Source organism: Neoarius graeffei, chromosome 2, assembly GCF_027579695.1.
Source record: "Neoarius graeffei isolate fNeoGra1 chromosome 2, fNeoGra1.pri, whole genome shotgun sequence".
Lineage (NCBI taxonomy): Eukaryota > Metazoa > Chordata > Actinopteri > Siluriformes > Ariidae > Neoarius > Neoarius graeffei.
The window spans coordinates 95,066,277-95,088,012 of NC_083570.1; the positions used below are offsets into that span (position 1 = coordinate 95,066,277).

General features: G+C 40.7%; 1 protein-coding gene across 1 annotated transcript in view; it reads left to right on the forward strand.

Annotated features, from left to right (window-relative positions):
• ndfip1 (Nedd4 family interacting protein 1) overlaps positions 1-21,736 on the forward strand; it is a 33,662-nt gene that overhangs the window by 5,816 nt on the left and 6,110 nt on the right. Inside the window, exons 2-5 of the mRNA XM_060915227.1 lie at positions 11,183-11,273; positions 13,259-13,389; positions 13,478-13,565; positions 13,677-13,801. Coding sequence (XP_060771210.1) covers positions 11,183-11,273; positions 13,259-13,389; positions 13,478-13,565; positions 13,677-13,801 — 435 coding nt within the window. The remainder of the gene's footprint in view (positions 1-11,182; positions 11,274-13,258; positions 13,390-13,477; positions 13,566-13,676; positions 13,802-21,736) is intronic.

A 21,736-nucleotide genomic window follows, 5' to 3' on the forward strand; every position in this document is an offset into this window, starting at 1 on the left:
TACATCACCATGCCGCCAATACGGATTCATGGAAAATTTAAAAAATATAATACCAAGTACGGATCTTTTATTCATGGATATGTGATTTATTTTCCATGAAATACCATTAGTAAATTAATAAACATATATAAATGCAGGTAAGATATCTTAATTATGAACGTTGGCCGTCCAAACATTGAATTGTTATAGACTTCTTAATTTGTTTCATCCGCGATGCATCATCTGTATGAAATCCGTAATATACTGAAGTGATGCGTCTGTATTAAAATCCCTAACCACTCCGTATTTTGTATCCTTTTTTTAAATTATAATTTACCTGTGACTTTCTACATCAGTCTTTGGGTGAAATACGTAAACTTCACCCCCTTTGGCAAAAATGGCATTTCAGAGTTGTGTTTTCTGGATATTATTATTATTATATGTTCTACATCTTTTCTCAAAAGACTTGTCTGCTGATTAGTTAGTCTTGGCTCCACTTTATCTGGCACGTCTACCTCCATCATGTAGCTACCATCGGCAGATAACATCACCGTGGAGACAGTCTTTGTAACGCCTGTGTCAGTGTTCCATAGACTCGTATCAACATCCATAAAATTTAATCATCCGTATGAAATCTGTAACATACTGAAACATCCGTGACCAATCCGTAAATTACTATAATCCGTGATGCATCTGTATTAAAACCCGTAACCACTCCGTATTTTGTATCCTTTTTTAAAATTATATATTTCCGTAATCCGTGACCTATCCATATTCTGTCAACCACTGGAATGTGTTTTGGTGTTTGCTGCTTGAACAGTTAAGATGAAAGAACTTAAAGAGACAAAAGTAATTATATAGATCGCAAATAAGAAGAATCTGAAATATACAAATTTTGAAAGATGGACACAAGAAGTATGTGCATAGGTTGTTTGTTATGAAGTCCAAGCTGGACAATGTGTCCCTGAATGTGCGCAAATAGGTCACAGGATGACTGTTAAGAAGAGACATGGCATGAATGTGTGAGAAGAGGAGAATAAATAGCCAAACTGTACGGTGTGTGCTGAGATGTGCAAGAAAAGGTGGCAGGATGAGGCTGCATGGTGACCATGAAATGTGCAAAGTGGCAGTTCAGAGACGAAGTGCATTAACGTTACAGAATGAGTGAGTTAAGAGTTTAGTCATTGGGGGTCTCTGACCTTATTAACGAGGCCAGTTGTAGTGAGGAGAAAGCTGGCCTTGTGGTGTGAGGCGTTTCTTGGGCTTGCTCATTGGGGATGTATCTGAATTAGGGCCTGACCGATAAATCTGCGTACTGATCTTATCGGCTGATATGAGCTCATTGCTGGTAAATTCGTATCGGTGTTTTATATAAAGGTTAGAAAAGCAGCCTTGGCCAAAAAAAGTGTTTCCGGTTACGAAGATTTCAAAACTAGGGTAGGTAGGCAGGCATTTTTTTTTTTTTAATTTTTTTTTCAAGATGGTTGCCATAACCTATATTTAGACAGGAATAATTTCACAAAATATAATGAATTTCTTTGCAGGTCACTTCTGATGAATCTGATGCAGCATGAGACACCTTTTAACATGAATTTTTCTGTAAATATAACAGCTCAATACACCATGAGAGAGAGAGAGCAGCCCCGCCCCTCTCTGCTCCCTGAGTACAGCTCGTCGCCTTGGTAACGGTGCAGGGAAAAGAGCGCTTTTTTTCTCAGTTCTCTCTCCTCGAACAGCGCTGATTTACACGGAAACGAAAGGAGCTATTCACAAAATTCTTTCACATTGAGTGCTACAAGGCTCCCATGAACACATTAATGTAATTTTTTTTTTTTTGTCCCTAGTGTAAAAAATGTGGCCACTAGAGCGAGTTAAAAACAAGTGACTTTTCTGATTTTGCAGTAAAAGCGCTGCCACGTTTATAATGTGAGTCTATGGGAGAGCGCGGCTGTCCTCTCCTTACTTTCAGGCTTCTCATTCAAAAACTGTAAATCCTATCGCTCAGGTAGACACATTGTGTGAATCAAGACAAGTGTGACTACAACTTTTGAGAAAATTGTGTGTGTAGAGTGAAAATTGTGGCTGAGAAAACAGTTTAAATGAGAAAGTTAGAGCTTTTTTTTTTTTCAAGCTGCCTACACTCTAAACTCCTGAGCGCCACTGGTGTGTAACGCCATAGACACCCATTATAAAGCCTGAATTTCTCCAGATTTGCTCATGGTGTTTGATCTGTGACTGATCAAAAAGTATAGAGCCTAGCAAAAAAGTTGAATGCCAGATCCACACAGGAGAATTTTGTCTCCGTTTTAAAGTTTGAATCATGTCTCTAGGTGAAAGACAAAATAAGCGTCATCTCTGCTTCTGTTCCCTCCGATGTCTCCTCCGCCGGCCCCGACATACTACTGCCTCCGCCGAGTGCGCGTGCACACCGCATGTTGGGCCGCGCATGAGTTACTCTCCCTTGATCAACGAAGTCGGTGGGGAATTTGTGGTTATTATCGGTACAAACAGCGCGAATCACAACTTAAATGAGTGTGGTTCAGTTTGACATTATTGTCAGTCCGTTAGATAAACATTTAATTTTATTAAAATCGAAAATTAAATATTTAGAGCCTGTGGGCTACAAAAATAATAGTCATTAAAGTAACCGGCTAGACTTAATTGTGTAGTTGGCTGTATGGCCGGCAGCCGGCGCTTGTGGAAAGCCCTGATTTTCCCAGTGAGTGACGACAACTTTCGGTTCACGCGGTTGGGTTATATGTAAAAGTCGCAACTGGGAAAAAAACGAAAAAAAAGTTTAGGGTTGGGCGGTATGGATTAGGGTTGGTTGGGTAACCGGAAACACACACACTTTTTTTTTTTTTTTTGGCCTTATTGCTCACTTGTGTGTTCACTGCTTCAGATGGGTTAAATGCAGAGGAGGAATTTCACTGTGCTTGAGTGTACAACCCCTGGCAAAAAATATGGAATCACTACTCTTGGAGGATGTTCATTCAGCTGTTTTACTTTGTAGCAAAAAAAACCAAATCAGAGACATGACACAAAATTGTTTTATTTAACAGCTGAACATTCTGGCTTTGTAAAATATACCTCAAAAAATTAGATGAAATTGTTGTAATTAATGGCACATTTTTTTAAAGATCAAGTAGAAGAAAAAATTATGGAATCACTCAATGATGAGGAAAAAATTATGGAATCAAGCTATAACTTGCATTTCTAAAACAAATATCCGCACAAGCCTAAATGTGCAAATTAGTCTGCAGTTAAAAGAGACTGCTTGTAGACCTGAATGAGCTGTTGCACCTGGCTGATTGACAGAAAACATGGCCCCAACAAGAGAGCTGTCAGTTGAAACAATGGAAAGGATTATAAAACTCCTTAAAGAAGGTAATTCAACATGGAGTGTGGTAAAAGATGTTGGGTGTTTCCAGTCAGCTGTGTCTAAAATTTGGAGCAAGTACAAACAAAATGGGAAGGTTGTAAAAGGGAAACATACAGGTAGATCAAAGCGTCAGGACAGGAAACTCAAAGCAAGATGCCTTGAAAATAGACAATGCACAAGAAAAGAAATGAAAAACAAACGGGCAGAAACAGGAGTCAATGGTTGTGACCAAAATGTAAGAAATCGGCGGAAGGAAATGGGATTTACATACAGAAAAGCCAAATGTTAACCATCATTAACACCTAAACAGAAGAAAACAAGGTTGCAGAGGGGTTAAAGAGAAGGAGTCATGGACTGTGGGTGATTGGATGAAAGTTATATTCAGTGATGAATCATGAATCTGCATTGGCCAAGGAGATGATGCTGGAACTTTTGTTTGGTGCTGTTCCAATGAAACAAAGATGACTGCCTGAAGAAAGCAAGCAAATTTCCACAGTCATTGATGATATGGGGTTGGATGTCAGGTAAAGGACCTGGGCAGATGGCAGTCATTACCTCTACAGTAAATGCACAGGTGTATATTGAAATTTTGGACACTTTTCTCATTCCATCAATCAAAAGTACTTTTGGTGGTGGTGAAGTCATTTTTCAGGATGATAATGCATCTTGCTACAGAGCAAAGAGCATTAAAACTTTTCTTCAGGAAAGGCAGATCAACTCAATGGCATGGCCAGCAAACAGTCTGGATCTCAATCTAATTGAAAATATATGGTGGAAATTGGGGGGGGAAAAAAAAAAGTCCATGACAAGGCTCCATCCTGCAAAGCTGATCTGTCAACTGCTATACGAGAAAGTTGGAACTTGACTGATAAAGAATATTGTTTTTCATTAGTGAAGTCCACGCCTCAAAGAATTCAAGCTGTCATAAAAGCCAGAAGAGGTACAGCAAAGTACTAATTGTGATTTATTATTATTTTTTTTAAATTTATGATTCCATAATTTTTCCTCATCGAGTGATTTACATAATTTTTTCTTCTACTTGATCTTGAAAAAAATGTGCCATTAATTACAAAAAATTAATTAAACTTTTTGAGGTATATTTTACAAAGGGGCAGCACGGTGGTGTAGTGGTTAGCACTGTCGCCTCACAGCAAGAAGGTCTGGGTTCGAGCCCCGTGGCCGGCGAGGGCCTTTCTGTGTGGAGTTTGCATGTTCTCCCTGTGTCCGCGTGGGTTTCCTCCGGGTGCTCCGGTTTCCCCCACAGTCCAAAGACATGCAGGTTAGGTTAACTGGTGACTCTAAATTGACCGTAGGTGTGAATGTGAGTGTGAATGGTTGTCTGTGTCTATCACTACGTTTACATGCACATAGAGAGAATCGAATTTCTGCCGTTGCTCGACTGAAATCGAAGTTCAAAATGCCATGTATACACCTTAATTCGGCTGAAATTGAACCAAACTTGATTTCTCGGAATCGAGCTACACGACCTAGTTTATGCGATTTCTGCCGAGCTACTTTGTGCATGTATACCCTATCGAGCTAGTTGTCGAGCTACTTCCGGAAGTGACGAGTGACGAGACCACAAGCGGGAAACGCAACAGCCTCGGTCGGCATGACAACGAATCATGACAACGGCATGAATCTTTTCTTTTTGTGGCATTGTTTGCACTGTTAAAATTTAGCTCACTTACTGTATCACCAAATACATCTGTACAGCTGTTGCATAGCTGTGAATTGTGTACATAAACAAGTCATTGTATTTGTGTGTGTGTTTATATGTCCAACATCTGAAGAATGTCAATAAAAACAAAACAATTGAACTTTTTGTGTGTTTATTAAGACATAAGTTAAATTGTAAGCAAAAAAAAAAAATTTTTTTGTAAGCAAAAAATGGACTTTAGAAAAATATTATTGTGCAAAATAAGTTGTCTTACAAAACAGTGGTCTGCGCCGGACAGTTTGTAGCCATAGTCTAAAAAAAAAAAGCCTAACAGCTTGAGCACGGAACTGCTAGTGTTGCCAGATTGGGGGTTTTAAGTGCATTTTAGCGGATTTGAACATGTTTTGGGCTGGAAAACGTCAGCAGTATCTGGCAACACGATAAGCTCTTCTTCATGACGACAACCGGAAGTGTACCAACACGATGGGGCGTGTAGCGCCACGTGTGGCTCGGGTGCACAATGCACCTTGCACAATAGCCCGATTTCACTTGTGCATGTAGGATTGGATTTCTCTGGCACCCCTGCTGGGACCCTTTGCTCGATTACCAACAGCAGCTCGATTTGGACGTGCATGTAAACGTACTGTATGTGTCAGCCCTGTGATGACCTGGCGACTTGTCCAGGGTGTACCCCGCCTTTCGCCCGTAGTCAGCTGGGATAGGCTCCAGCTCGCCTGCGACCCTGTAGGACAGGATAAAGCGGCTAGAGATAATGAGATGAGTAGGCTATAGCTTGAATATATAACAAATAAATGTGTTTCCAGCTGAATAGTTATTAATATCTGCCAAATTAAAGTGATTTCTATTGTGTATGTAGTTCAGAATTTATTTTTTCCCCCCATGTACATTTGATCCTCCTTGATTACTTTTGTACTATATTTTAAGACATTTCTATTTGAAGTCTGGGGGGTGGGCAGGCCTGGAAATTAACTTTTTTGCCAACAAGCCAGTGGGGTTAGTAACTTTGCAAAGCCCGACTCTGAATTCACTAGCCCGACACATTTTGAGTTTAATTTTTAACAAATTGTAAAAAATCAATTTTTATAGCAAATATTTAAAATTAATTTATCTTGCTTTACATTTTGATGATTTTTTTAAAATTAATGTTTACTTGGTGGTAGTAGTAGTTCAGATATTGTGATGGTGTAACTGTTCACACACAGTTGCAGTGTATTTAATAGTGATTAGATTTAGTAAGTGGTAAGATTTGACGTCTACATTTGTTTTTGTTTTTTTATAGTTATTGCACATTTAGTAATTTATGATCCTTTCTTAATGCACCTTTTAGGTTTTAATTTGCCCTCTATAGCATGCTAACCTGCTTTGTACATATGTTTGGTGAGTGTTTACTGACTGTACATGTACTATATAAGCGTGGGATGACCGTGATTGAGCACCAGAATCAATCATCCATATAAATCAGTGATCAATTAACTAAATTTACTTTTTCAGATCATATTACTCTACAGTATTGCAATACCTAGTACTCAGCGATCACTGTCAATCATCAGTCATATGAGTTAATCATAAGTGCACAAGTCAAGCTTTTTAGTTTAAGAATGACGTGAAAAATTTTATTATAAGTTAAGAAGTAATAATCTGAAGAAAAACACAAATAACTTAAACTAAGTACAAAGTGAATATCCCACAAACTTATCACAGTTTATTACGAAAATATACTAAGCACTGAGTTAATCAGCAATAAAGCTATAATATATATTAGACTAGAATTTAACAACATTTACATTGATATGTAAAACAGAAAACAAACATAAGTTGAACATATTTACAAGTGATTCACCCACTGAACAGGAAACAAATTACTTACTTTTTTTGACCCGAGGGAAATAAAAATGCGCCAATTCCCAGTAATTACGGAAATCACACCATCTGGTGGAAAATTGCCGAATCACTCCAAATCGCGCGTCTCACTCACGTCTCGCGAGAAACAACAAAAATGGCGCCGCCCTCGCTATACATACACAGTAAGCTGATTTTCGGTGATTTTGAGTGATTTATGACACTTGCAGTTACAAGCAATCAGGGCTTGTGCTTTGTGTTTTCTGACGCCCGAGGCAAAATTTTGACGCCATTGGCGTACGGGCGTCCGTCAGTTTCCAGACCTGGGGTGTGTGTGTTTGAGGAATGAGTATCAGCTGATCTATATTATTTACCAGCTGGGAGGTCCATATCGTGAAATACCGTGACCGAGGTCTTGAAAATACTGGCTGAGGCCTCTGGGCCGAGGTCACGGTATTTCACGATACGGACTGACCTTAAGCTGGTAAATAATATATTTATTTTTTCTTTACCAAATTCTAACAGAAAAAGAGAGCGCCCAAAAGGGGAAACCATATTTAGAACAAACCTGCTACAAGCTCGTTTTCGGCTTTCTCCTGAAATGTTTTCTTTTATTTCGTATTCATCAGGGTAGTAAAACTCGCTTTCGCTGTGAACACTGTCGTTATCGCTATCCATGCTGTAAAATTAATGCTTTTACACTGAGAAATGCGAAAATAAATGTTGACAAAAAATTGCTACTATGTTGTTTGTTGTTGTGAAAGAGTGAGTCGCCGAAGGTCTGTAACCGTATCGTAAGATTCCGGACCGCTCACGAGCCAATCAGAGCGCAGGATTTGATGGAAACCGGACTGCGAAAAAAAAAAGCGATTATTGTCAAGTGCTTTTGTCACATACATTTTACATGTAGTGAAATGTTAAAGGGGTCATCAGCTCAGCATATAAATAAATAAGAATAAAAACAACATATGCAAATAATAATGGATGAGGTTGAATAAAATATCTTGATTTGTTTGTCGCGAGCAAGCAGTTATTTGCTGATGGCAAGGCAGACATTAGCAAATCACGATGTTTTGTTTAACCTCATCCAATAATTGCTTTATTGTTCAAATTATTATTACTTAAGTTCATGAGATGAGGTGTTTTTTTTGTTTTCTCACTGTTTTTACTTTCAATTATAGGCCCCGTCCACACGTAGCCGGGTATCTGCTAAATTGAAGATATTTTTCTACGTTTTGGCCTGTCATCCACATGAAAACGCATCAAAAACGAATATTTAAAAAAAAAACTCCGGGCAAAGTGAAGATTTTTGAAAACTCCGTGTATGCCTTTTCGTGTAGACAGAGATAACCGGAGTTTTGCGTTTTAGAACGTCACAATCTGCGCCAAAAAAATGACAACAAATCTGCCCTGACGTCAAACGTGCGACCTTTGTTTACTGCAGAAGCCAGATTAAGCATGGACAAAGAGTAATGGATCGGAGTAGTGCCCTGAAAGCGTTAATTATTGTGCAGGTGCTATTTACATGTTTAATTTTAGAAGCCCAACTACTGACAAGATTCCCAATCAACGTTTCCTTGCGTCTTTTGAAGTTTATACTCAAATTGTGTTTAGAAGCAATTCTGTCTCCGAGTCTGTCCAGACGAACGAGCCTGGCGTCATGCTTTATGTTTAGGCGGAAGTGACACCAACAGAGGGCTATTCTGATGGGATTAGGGGGTAGGATTTGGGGAAATAACGCCATCTACAGGTTTGGAATGCTTATGAATGTGATTGAAAACGCAGATGTTCGGTTATGTGTGGAAGGGATTTTTTTCAAAGACGAGGTGGTGTGGATAAAACATTTTTATAAACGGAGGAGGGGGAAAATGTTCGGTTTTAAAAATACCCGGCTACGTGTGTACATGGCCAAAGAAGCCAGTGAGTTTAGGGAGGTGAGCCACGTTGAGAAAAAGTGCAAAGTAACTGTGCATGAGCAGACCGTTATTTGTCGGCTGTTATTTTCAGCTCGCTCAGCCGATCAAAACGGTGCCAAAATAATTTGAATGATGACGTTGGTTATCGGAAATGTCAGACCTTTTTGATTTTCTTATCTTTCACTCGAATTGTGTCTCCGCTTTCATTTCTCATCCGATTCCAGTTCTGGCCGATGTTTTGGGTCGATCTTCCCTTGTGGAGCAAAACTTGGTTGTTTGATTTTCTTGTTGTAAACAATTTGTTTACAACTTTTGTTTATTTTCAGTTAAATCGTATCTCCTTTCTCAGTTCTCAGTGGATTTCAGTTCTGATTGTTTTATTTGAAAGAACTCGACCTTCTGCACAAAACTTGGTCATTTGTATTGTCGAGTTTTTTGCTAACAAATTAGTAATCAGGTCAACTTAACACATTTTCTTCTGACTAGAGTTGTATCTCCTCTCATTTATTATGCGAATTCAGTTCTGATTGGTGTTTTGGGTCGATTTTCCCTCAGGGAGCAAAATTTAGTCCTTTGTTGATTTTCCTGTTGTAAACAGTTTGTCGTGGAGGTTGGTCCTCTCTCACATCATCACATTTCAGTTCTTTTTGATGTTTTTGTCGTCATGGTCGTTTTGATGGCAGGCCAGATAAGCTGCTACGTCCTTGACGTTCTGGTTTAGTTATCTGTCCAGAAAAATGACATCTAACCTTGCTCTATCTAGTTGCACTCACAAGGCAGGCTTTCCTTTTCTTTTCCGCTGGCTTTTATCTGGCAGGAGAGCGGAGTCTGACATGTTTGCCTGTGCTGACTTGTTTTAGTTAAAAGTAGGTTAACCCTTTGGTGACTGACCCCTTGAACATGGTTCCTCCAGGAACGATGACATTTCAGTCGTCAAGACAACGGAAAAACTAAAATACAAGAGCATTTTGTTTTGTGCACAAGAGCATTGTGACGTATCTTTCTGTTTTTGTATTTTAGTTCTTCTGTTGTCTTGACAACTGAAAAGTCATAGTTCCTGGAGGAACCATTTTCAAGGGGTCAGTCACCAAAGGGTTTAAACACCCCATGGTGGTCACGTGATATTGTTGCTCGCTTGCTTCAGCAATCTCCAGAATCGTAAAACGCGGGACACTTTTTATCTCTGCAAAACATTTACACATAGGATACAGTGTGTGTGTGTGTGTGTGTGTGTGTGTACGCGCGTGCAGCAGCAGCAAAACATCTCAAAACTCCAACAGCAATAGAAATAGAACATTTTGCCCAGAATTCAACTTTGCACTCAGCACCTTTTTAATAATGGTGTAAAGTTTTGAATGTGTTAGTTTCTTGACTTGAAGTACGTTGCAGTGGCCCCGTACCTCCTTAGGTCCTTAAATGATAAACTGTGTGTGTATTGTAAAGGAATATTGTGTCTGAGAGCATCATCAGGTTATTCCAAAAACAACCAAGTGTGCTTTTGATGGACACTGAAGAAGAACAGGATAAAATAATTAGACTTTCGAGCAATTCCAGCGTTATAGACGTGACACTTGAACTCAAAATGGCAACAAATGACCCAGTGCATGTTTTATTGTCTCCCAGTATTTAAACAGGTGTTGCATATTTTAAGGCTGTACCATACTGGAGAAGTGATAGAACGAGAACAATTCCCATAGTACATCTAGGGCATGCCAGAAAATGCCAATAAAAGATGCGTTATGGATGTGACAGAAAAAGTATCACTTTTCTTGGGTGACTGTACGTTTTTATCAAACTCTGTGAAATTGTAAACCTAATGTCGAAATGGAGATATCCATTTGATAGAGGGGTCCAAGGTGAATATTAAAAAATCTTTGTTTAAAATATTTTGTATTTCATGCAGAGTTTCGGAAGGAAAAGTCAGCGTTATGGATGTGACGAAATTCCGTTATGGATGTGACGCGTCTGAAATAGACATGGCATATGTTTAGAAAATCAGCAATTTAACCACCATAACCCTTTGAAAAACTCTCTAAATATCAGCTAAAACTATCAAAGTTCTTAAATAATATTTAGGATGACTATTGTTTTGCTGTTTTGTGGATTTTAGCATACATTTCAGTGGCTTGTGGCAATAATATAGAATTGTACATGATCAAAGTTGATTTTAGCTTGGGTTTTACATTATAAGAAAGAAAGACTGACAGTGACATATTAGGTTGGTTACAAATTGGTTCAACTTATTCACATCTGTAAAATACAGGCCTAGGTGATATCTCTGGGAGTGGTTTTGATGTATTACATGTTGCTTTATTTTTGCATGGTGAGGTTGACATTTACATGGAATTGCCCTTTACAGGATGTGATCTGTTTTCTCTTCTGTAGTTAGCCAATGAGGAGGAGACCGAGACGCCTGAGGTGCCCCAGCAAGGAACTGATGCTCCACCTCCTTACACCAGCGTTGCAGCCAACACGGGTAAGAGCTGCTCATATCAACATGCGACACAAGTTTACACGTTTTCAAGGGATTAGTTTTTTTTTTTTCTCTTTTAGGCTAATTAGGTCTAATTGGGTTAATATTGGTGCTGTGGGTGGTGGTGTGCAGTACAGTGTATCAGGCTTGTAGTACTCGAGTCTGACTCGAGCCCTAATTTTAAGGACTCGTGACACGGACTGCATTAGGACTCGGAAAATGGAGGTCACCTTTTCAGCGATAACGTCCGAACAGATCACCCGTGTAACAGAGAGACCGCGAATGGAAGCTCGATCAGCTTCTAACTGTTGGAGTGGAAAATTCCATTCTACACATGCAAATTGTTAATGTGTGTCCTTCCCCGCACACAAATAACACGCTACGGTAAAAAATAGACCACGACTCATTTTATAGCTCAGAAATTCATACAGGACCAGCTACCATCGTAACATATTCTGTAAGAAACATATTCTATACCTAACTTTCAGCTTTCGTTTTAAACAAAATCGCAGATTTCTAACTAAATTTTTATACGGCGTAGTGATTTTAAGTTCCTACTTTTGGTGAGGTAGTGACCTTGACCCTGAGGCTTTCCGTTTAGATCAAAATACACGATCGTATTGGTTTTGGGTTTGCGGGAAATGGAGTTACAACGGTGATGAAATATTTTGCATGATGTTTTATTACGGTTATGATTATTCTGTGAGCGCACCAATCCTTAGGTGTATAAAGTTACAACTTAAAACACAATTAGTGATAACTGTAGACTTTTCAGTGGACTACAGCCTTTTTAAGGGAACGCGATGTAGTCAACCGTTTATCATGTCCCAGATCAAGCTGCCATTTTTCCACAAATTTGCACAATTTTTGCCAAATTCTGAATAGAGTATTCACATCAAAGATTTAGTTTTATCTGTATTATTTCTTTCGTAATTTGATTTCAAATTAAAACCAACATCACCATTCAAAACCGTATAGTTTGACTGTGAGTATATTTAGTGGGGTTCCCCCACAGTACCCAATTTCTGAGACAGACCCATATCTATATTAATTTTGTATTAATTTCATGCAAGTGTCTTGCAGCTCCGCAGCTTGGCGCGTGCATCAGAGAGACTCTTGGGTGCGCTCCGGACAGCGTGCGCACCAAGCGGACTCTTGCGTGCGCCGATAAACGACTTGCGCGGGATTAAGGCGCAATCAGCGCACCGATATAAAAACTGTGAAAACACACTTACTTTGTGAAGTATTGTGTTGCATTGCTGATACATTACCGTGCCTTATTTCCTTGTTTGGTTTCCTGATCCCCGATTTCCTGTTTCTCGTCTTTGATTCTGCCAAGTCTACGATAGCCTGTTTGTGCCTCGCTCGACCTATTGCCTGTTTCACTGTTTTACGATTTTGCCTGCCGTTCTGGATTGTTTACCGTCTTCACTTGTAGTCACCTCTTCAGTGCCCTTGGACGAGTCACATACGTCATGAAATCTTTTACCGCTGTGCCTTATGACGTACGCTACTCGTCATAAACACCTCCTTTTATGTACCTTACATGGCATTACTTTTACTTCACAGTGGCACATGTGAATTAGTCAATGCCTAAAACATTCTTCCGTCATAAGGCACAGCAGTAAAAGATTTCATGACGTACGTGACTCGTCCAAGGGCATTGAAGGGGTTAATAAACACACCTTCTGCACTTCCATCCGTCTCCCAACCATCTCTGACAGAATACTTCACACTCCCCTGATAAAGAGAAGCACATTCACTTGCTCTTGCGTCATGTTCAGGAACAAACTAATGTTAACGGCGCTGAAACAGCCACTGTCAAATGGTGTGGTCGGAGTCTTGGACTTGACTCTGATCAATGGTGGACTCGACTCAATTTTTTTTTAATGACTTAACTTGAACCGTGGGAACTCGAGACTGGACTCGGTTTAGTGACTCGACTACAACACTGCAGTATGTGAACAATTTGCATTTTTTTCCAACAGCCTTCTTTGATTACAAAGATGAAGGGAATTACCCCAAACCCCCTTCATACAACGTCGCCACGTCTTTACCATCATACGACGAAGCCGAGAGGACCAAGGCGGAGTCCAGCGTTCCTCTGATGCCTTCACGGGTGAGGACACGGCCATCTCGCAGAGCTGAAGGCATATGGTGCTAGTTATCACTCAAAACATTCACGCAAATGAACTCTTTTCTAACAGGACGAGGATTTCGTCGCCAGAGACGACTTTGATGACGTCGACCAGCTGCGAGTCGGGAACGATGGCATATTCATGCTGACGTTTTTTAGTAAGACGCACACCTCGGAGTAAAGAAATGTGTTCCAGACAGTGATGTGTTTTAGATTTCTATCCTGAACAGGCAAGATGATGATGATCTACTGTGTTCTTTCTTTTTCAGTGGCTTTCCTTTTCAACTGGATTGGCTTCTTTTTGTCATTTTGCCTGACCACTTCCGCGGCGGGACGCTACGGTGCAGTCTCTGGCTTCGGCCTCTCCCTGGTCAAGTGGGTCCTGATTGTCAGGGTAAGATTTTTCAGAACGCGTGCACACAGTGACCAGGTACTGAGAACAAAGATGAAGAATAATACATTATAGGTGCAGATTACAAAAAGCTAATCTGGCATAGAATAGCTAGAATTCCCCCCCCCCCCAGCCTTATTAGCATATTTCTCATTAATCGTATTATATACAGTCTTATCTGAAAGTATTAGGACGGCAAGGCAAGTTCTTTTGTTTCTCATTCATCGTATTATATACAGTCTTATCCGAAAGTATTAGAATGGCAAGGCAAGTTCTTTTGTTTCTCATTAATCGTATTGTATACAGTCTTATCTGAAAGTATTAGGACAGCAACGCAAGTTCTTGTGTTTCTCATTAATTGTATTATATGCAGTCTTATCCGAAAGTATTAGGACGGCAAGTTCTTTTGTTTCTCATTAATCGTATTATATAGTCTTATCTGAAAGTATTAGGACGGCAAGGCAAGTTCTTTTGTTTCTCATTAATCGTATTATATACAGTCTTATCCAAAAGTATTAGGACGGCAAGTTCTTTTGTTTCTCATTAATCGTATTATATAGCAGGGATGTGATTTTTCCGCGAATTCGCGGAATTCCGCTTTTTTCACCTCAAAACTTGAAAAAAAAAATTTTTCCGATTTTTCCCTCAAATCCACATTCGTATCCTATTCGTTCCGACTTTGTTTGAAAGATGGCAGCCTCGGATTTGCATCTTTACGCCTCGATCACGGAGGCTGCCATCTTTCAACTCTTTGTTTGAAGCGAGCGCATTCATTGGTTGTTACAAAGCGATGGGCCAATCACGTAACTCGTTTCATCTCATTGACGTAATTACGTCATTTACGCAATTACGTCATTGAGATGAAACGAGGTACGTGATTGGCCCATCGCTCTGTAACAACCAATGAACGCGCTTGTTAGATAGCTGTACGTAAGCTCGCTTCAAACAGAGTTGAAAGATGGCAGCCTCCGTGATCAAGCGTAAAGTGCGCTGCGCGCGAGTGAGAGAGAGAGAGTGCGCGCGAGAGAGAGTGAGAGTGTGCGCGCGAGAGAGAGAGCGAGAGAGAGAGAGAGAGCGCGTGAGTGAGTGTGCGCGCGCGTGAGAGAGCGAGAGAGAGAGCGAGCGAGAGAGAGAGCGCGAGAGAGAGAGAGCGCGAGAGAGAGAGAGCGCGCGAGTGAGAGAGCGAGAGAGAGTGTGCGCGTGCGAGAGAGAGCGCGAGTGAGTGTGTGCGCGCGCGAGTGAGAGAGAGAGCGCGAGAGAGAGCGAGAGAGAGAGCGCGCGAGTGAGAGAGCGAGAGAGAGAGTGTGCGCGTGCGAGAGAGAGCGAGAGAGAGAGAGCGCGAGTGAGAGTGTGTGCGCGTGCGTGAGTGAGAGAGAGAGAGCGCGTGAGTGAGTGTGTGCGCGCGTGAGTGAGAGAGAGAGAGTGCGCGCGCGCAAGTGAGAGAGAGAGTGAGCGAGAGTGTGTCAGAGTTGCATGTTGACCATTAAATTGGCTTGAATTTGTTAATCATGACAAGTTTTTTCTTGTGTGTTTGCTTGCCATTTTAGTACAATTTTTAAGTCAGAAAACCCCAGAACCCAGGAGCTTCGGGGGGCTTCCCCCCCTTGTCCCCCCACCAGGGTGCTGCCCTGGGCCAGCTGGGGGCCTGTGGCCCCCAGACCCCCGGCTAAAATTTTCAGATAATTTCACCAGCCCCAAATCACATCCCTGTATATAGTCTTATCCCAAAGTATTAGGACGGCAAGTTCTTTTGTTTCTCATTAATCGTATTATATACAGTCTTATCTGAAAGTATTAGGACGGCAAGGCAAGTTCTTTTGTTTCTCATTAATTGTATTATACAGTCTTATCCAAAAGTATTAGGACGGCAAGTTCTTTTGTTTCCGCTACACACTGAAGACATTTGGGTTTGAGATCAAAAGCTGAATATGAGGCAGAATGTGAGCTTTCATTTCCTGATATTTACATCTAGATGTGTTAAACAACTTGCACTCAACCGACAGGTGAGCAAATAGTCTTAAAGTAAATGACGGTTAATGTTTGCTTGCAATAACTGCAGCAAGCCGGCGACCTGCTTCCCATCACCCGAGGGATACGTGGCTGAAACAGAGGTGGTCAAGGAGACAGCTTGAAAAAGTTTCCCTGTAGTTGATCTTTAAGCCACAGAGAGCTCTGGTAGCATTATACTGTACTCATAAAGGTGACGAATAATTTAAAAAAGGGCAGCCTAGTTTATAAAGGGAACATGACGCACCCGATTAAACCCAGGAAGGCTTGTTACTGAGCTTATGAGCTCAAACAGGAGTGTTGGCAGTAGAGGTGTGATGATTTCAGTTTTTTCATGATTGGATTCGAATCAAGAATTTGACCTTCCGATTTGAATCACGATTCCCTTTTTTGTCCTCTATTTTATAGCTGATGCAAGTCATTGTCAGTATCCTGTTAAAGAGGAACTGAAGTCATTTTTAAACTTGTTTTATTTCTTAACGTGTTATTCAATTACGTTTTCGGTTGTAGTAACCTTATATCGTGACTCGTGTTGGCAACTAATTGCAATTAAATATTATACTTATCGGCCTATTCGGTTTTTAGCCATGTTGAATTTAGTTCGTTTGGTCCACGGCAGGCGTCGCTTATCCGCGCGATCTTCGCGAGACTTGTGTGAGACTTTGAAACGTGAAGTGTCAGCCAGGTGTCCGTGCTGCCATTTTGAAAACTGTTTTCCAAACGAAGTATTGCACAAAAATGAGTTTAAATGACGATTACTGCCTACAAACTTTGCTATCAAAACAAACAAAATTTCCGGCTTGATCACATCAGCATTCAAAAGAGGGCGCGCACGTCTTTTGACGACGTTGGCAGATGTCGGTCGCTTTGATTTCCGCTGTATGTTTTACTTCCGTCCTACGATGTCTCGCACAGGTCTCAACGAATCTCGTTTACAGCCATCGCTTTGACATACGGACTGATATATTACAGAGCATATTTCAAACACTCAGAACTTGCTATAGCAGTTACAAAATAGCGATCAAAAATGTATTCCTGTATTTAATAAAATGAGAGAGTTTTGATGATAAATTTGCCTTCAGTTCTCCTTTAACTGTCAGCCTAGAAATGTAGAGCAATAAAAAAATAAATAAACAAGTAGTGCTGCCTTCGTAGTCTTTATTCAGGCTCCAGTCACTTCACTGACTTTGAATGTATCACAGTTCAGTCGTTTTTGGCATGTTTTAATTTTCAAACTGCAAAACACTAAGAAACAAAAAAAGCAGTGAAGACTCCGTGAGTTTTATCTCAATCTTTTTAAACACAAAAATGCAGTCACTTGTGTTAAAGTGAGTCCCATCACTTGAGACACAACGTTCATTGTCCAGAGAGGACAGAAGGCACTAAGATTGAAAGAAATGCCACCAAACTGGGCTTTTAAAAGCCAGTGGCTTCAGCAATTCGGAGTCGTCTGCCGTGGTGTTCACAAAACAACGCGTGATCTCGCGAGATTGGTATATCAACCACAAACATGGCTGCACCCATGTACAGTTCTGGATACCAAATCGAATTTTTAATATCAAAATTATGCTGTTTCTCAAAATTTGTTATGCATCTGTTATCGGGATAAAATTAGGTATTGTTATTGAATTGTGATTTCATTAAATTTTAATCGGTTTTTGAATCATGGATTGAAATAGACAAAGTACCCAACTTCATTACTTAAAGGTGGGATATGAGATGTTTTTCAGGAGTAATTTTTACCATATTGCTTGAAAAGCTCCTCACACCCATGTTGCAAGCAGTACAATAGAAGGTTTGACCCAAAAACGAAATATTTTAATCCAGTTTACAGTGTAAAATAAAGGAAAAACGCCATCCAATCATATCGAGGTACCACCTCAAAATGATTGGATACTGACACGTCAATCAGACTGAAGCCTGCGAGTAGCCCCTCCCCCACCCGCTGCGCTTCGAGACAGAGAAATGCATACAAAAAGAGCAGTCTTCCCTCAGAGCGGCTCCCTCCAAACAACGGGGATTTACACGAAAACGGAAGGAGATATTCACAAAATTCTTTCACAGTGAGCGCCACAAGGCTCTCCTGAACACACTGATGTAATTTTTTTGTCTGTAGTGTAAAAAATGAGGTCACTAGAGCGAGTTAAAAACGAGTGACTTTTCTGCCAGGTTTATAATGGGAGTCTATGGGGCTGGGCGCCTGTCCTCTCCTCACTTTCAGGCTTCTCATTCAAAAACTGCAAGTCCTATCGTGTAGGTAGACACATTGTGTGAATCAGGACAAGTGTGGCTACTACTTTTGAGAAAATTGTGTGTGTGGAGTGAAAATTGGGGCTGAAAACACAGTTTAAATGAGAAAGTTTGAGCTATTTTTCCAATTTCTCAGGCTTTATAAGGGGGAGGAGGGGTGGAGACGGGGGGTGGGGGGTGGGAGCATGGCGAGGGCGGGTGTGTTTCTTTTCAAATTATGGCTTGCAGGAGCCGTTATTCCAAAATCTTGTACCCCACCTTTAAGTCAAAGTACAGATCCCACTGGTTAAATGTTACTCCGATACAAGTGAACGTTGTCCAGTCAAATTTTTACTTAAGTTAAAGTACTGAAGTACTCGCTTTTAAGAATACTTAAGTATTAAAAGTAAATTTTCTGTCAACGCATCGTTGTATTATTGCCACAACGCTGACAAAACCTAACGCCTGTGAAGCAACCGACTGGATTTACTGACTAACTTGTAGAACCTGTAGAGCTGAAGCTCCATCTGACATGCTAGCAAACTCTTTTCAAAATCATATTGGGTAGCTAACGCTACGAGAAAAGAGATTTTTTTTTACATGGTTTATTTGGCAAGATTATGCTAAAACATATTTCTGAAAGGACTTCAGATAAGTTAGCGTAACTGTTTTTACATGCTAACTAACAGTGTCAACGTTAGCCGTGGACAAGGCGATGGTAACTTGGTGGGCAAATCCATAGAAAGTCATGTGACTAACCAGACTGCATAGCTATTGCAACGTTATCGCTAGCTCTAAAAGCACAGACAACTTCATTGCAAGCTTTCTCTTGGAATAAAACGTTTATATCCCTCAATATGCTTCCGCAGGTTGGACGGCGAGATTTTGAAAGCCATGATGTGGTTCGTTTTCGGCAAACAAAGCAAACATTTAACGAAATGAATCTTTAATCCTTTCCGAAAACTGAAACATGGGTTCTAGGTATGGCCATGAGTGCACGCATTCTACAGAAGAACCACCTCCTTCTGTTCTGCCATCAACTGAACAATCGTGTTAAATAACGCTGCTGAGAAATCACTGAACTTGATTTTATCCAGTCTATGGACGTGACGTGACCCGAGTGATTACTGATCAGCTGTCTCAGTGTTACCTGCGAAAGAACCAATCATGTTTTAAAAAGAAAAGAAAAAACATCCACTTTCAAAGCTGCTTCATGGTCACGAGGACCTTGATAGAAATGTAGTGGAGTGAAAAGTACGATATTTGCCTTTTCGAATGTAGTGAAGTTAAAGTCAGAAGTTTCCAACAAAAATAATACTCAAGTAAAGTACAGATACTCAAAAAGTGGACTTAAGTACAGTACTCAAGTAAATGTACTTCGTTACTGTCCACCTCTGGAAATGGATCAATAGATCAGGGATCGTTTAATCGTCACACCTCTAGTTGGCAGCAGGGAAAAACACTCAAGTGTCCTGAGCTAACAGTCATAAAGTTAACAGTTAATAATCCTTGACACAAAGTGGTGTTTATCTAAATCTTTCACTGCATGGGCAAAATGTCTGCTGGAAGCTCGTATATTGTGTGTTTTTATATGTAAAACATGCTGTTTAAAAAAAAAAAAAAATTCTGACCCATTTTGTATACAGCCACATCTTTTATCCGTGCTATAACACTTAAGTGTTTTCAATAGAATAAATCCTTTACCTTTATAGATGTTTTGTTATGCAGTATAAAGTATGTTTAGCTATTTAACAAACACGATTAAGGACCTTTTTACATTTTTTTTTTTTTTTTCTTCAGTATGAATCATATTGAGGTTTTTCACCCGACGTCACAGGGTCACGTGACGCCCCGGTGTCCGCCATTTTGGAGGTCAAGCTACATACTAACGCTGCAGACAGAGAGGAAGAACCAGCTTGGAAAAAAACGTGTTACAGACACCTAGAATAGATTAATTTGTCAGTAAGCACTCTATAAATAACCATGGTGTTTGCTTGTTGTGCTGTGGGCTGCCACAACAGACAGGAACAGCGTGCAGGACGCTCCTTTTACCCGTTTCCTACTGACCCAGACAAGAGGGCCAAATGGATTTTTTATGACGAATGAGCCCCCTAAAATAAATCATTTAATTTTTCCTGTTTTCTCTGTTTACCCTGTTCGAACTATGCCGATATTTTCGGGGGGTCCCTTTTTTTCCCTTGGGGGGGGGTGCTTGCGCTTGTCTCAGAGCGCTGATCTCCAAACACATGAGAAGCCTATCTTACGCACATATCACGCGGACTCCACACACGCACCGCGTCTGAAGTCATAACTCATCAGGGGAAATCGTGTCCGCATTAGCATGTTCAAAAAACAACCTCGCGTCAACAATGATACCACACGCAAGAAAAAAAAAAAAAAACAGTCAGGCTACTCAACAACCAACCTGGCAGCAGCAGTCATTGTCATGTAAACACAACACTTCGGATATGCAAATGCTTCCCGTTACACACGATTGCTATGTCAATAAACATCATTTTGCCAATATTTTAGAGACCCCCCAACATTTCCCAAATCATGTTTTCAAAGGATCTCGGATCCCCCGAGTAACAAGACAGTGTTGTGAACATAGCCTACCTTGTACCGTTTCAAACTGCTGGGGTCATCCTTCATCAAACTGTTGACTTCTGTTGACAACCTTGGCTCCATACCAAGGCTGGGTACAGTGTTTGTGATAAAAGACAGATCCAATTTAACACGAATCACAGCTTACTTTCTTGTTAAAATGTGCAAAGGTCTCCACCATCTCATACCGCCTTGCACTGAAGGACTTAAAGGGATAGTTTGGGATTTTTGACATGAATCTGTATGGCATCCCCATCAACAGTGTCGTGCAAACACACTGACTTACCCCTGACAGCATCCTGCGAGTCCAGTTCTTGTCCAGTTTTGGTCCAGACGAAAGTAGTCCGGCAAGTTTGTTGGGGTCACGAAAGTAAAACGTTTTTCGTCTCAAAACAGTATGTGTTCAAAAGAGTGATGTATTTGCATCACAAAACCGCTGCCAAATAAAAAGTCAGACCTCGAAATCGCTTGGCACTATTTTCTCTCCCTTCTTATCACTGCGCGCTGCCGCCAGGTGACCGCGAAACGCAGACCCACTAAGCTGGTGGGAGACCAAGGCTGCACTCTATCCACGGCTTACACACGTGACGGCACGGAGGATGTGTATAGTGGCAGCATCTGTCCCCCCAGAGAGGATCTTTTCAAAAGCAGGACAGATTATAACTGAGAGGAGAAATAGAATCAGAATTAACTAGTTAATTGCAGCAATTAAAGGAATAGGTAGGAAAAGGAAGGCGCAAAGACACCGCGCAGCGCCTGAAAACGGGTTTTCAGGCGCTGCGCACCCGTTTTCAGGCGCTGCACGGTGTCTTTGCGCCTGCAGCGGTGCTTTGCCTGTGCTGTGGCTGAAAATAGTTCCAGATATAAATTGGTCTAGTAAATCCCTTCGTGTTAATTTGCATTGATATGTGTACTCGATGTGACTGTACAAGTCATGAGAAATAATTATAAAAAATCTTGAGTTATTTAATTCACTTTTGCAACGACAATGCTAGCTGGACACGCCGGATTACAGCGACTACGCTAAGCTAACCTGGGCGTTTATAGATCAGGACAATGGCTGGGTCGGCTACAAAACGCTTTGGCTCACTCATCCAA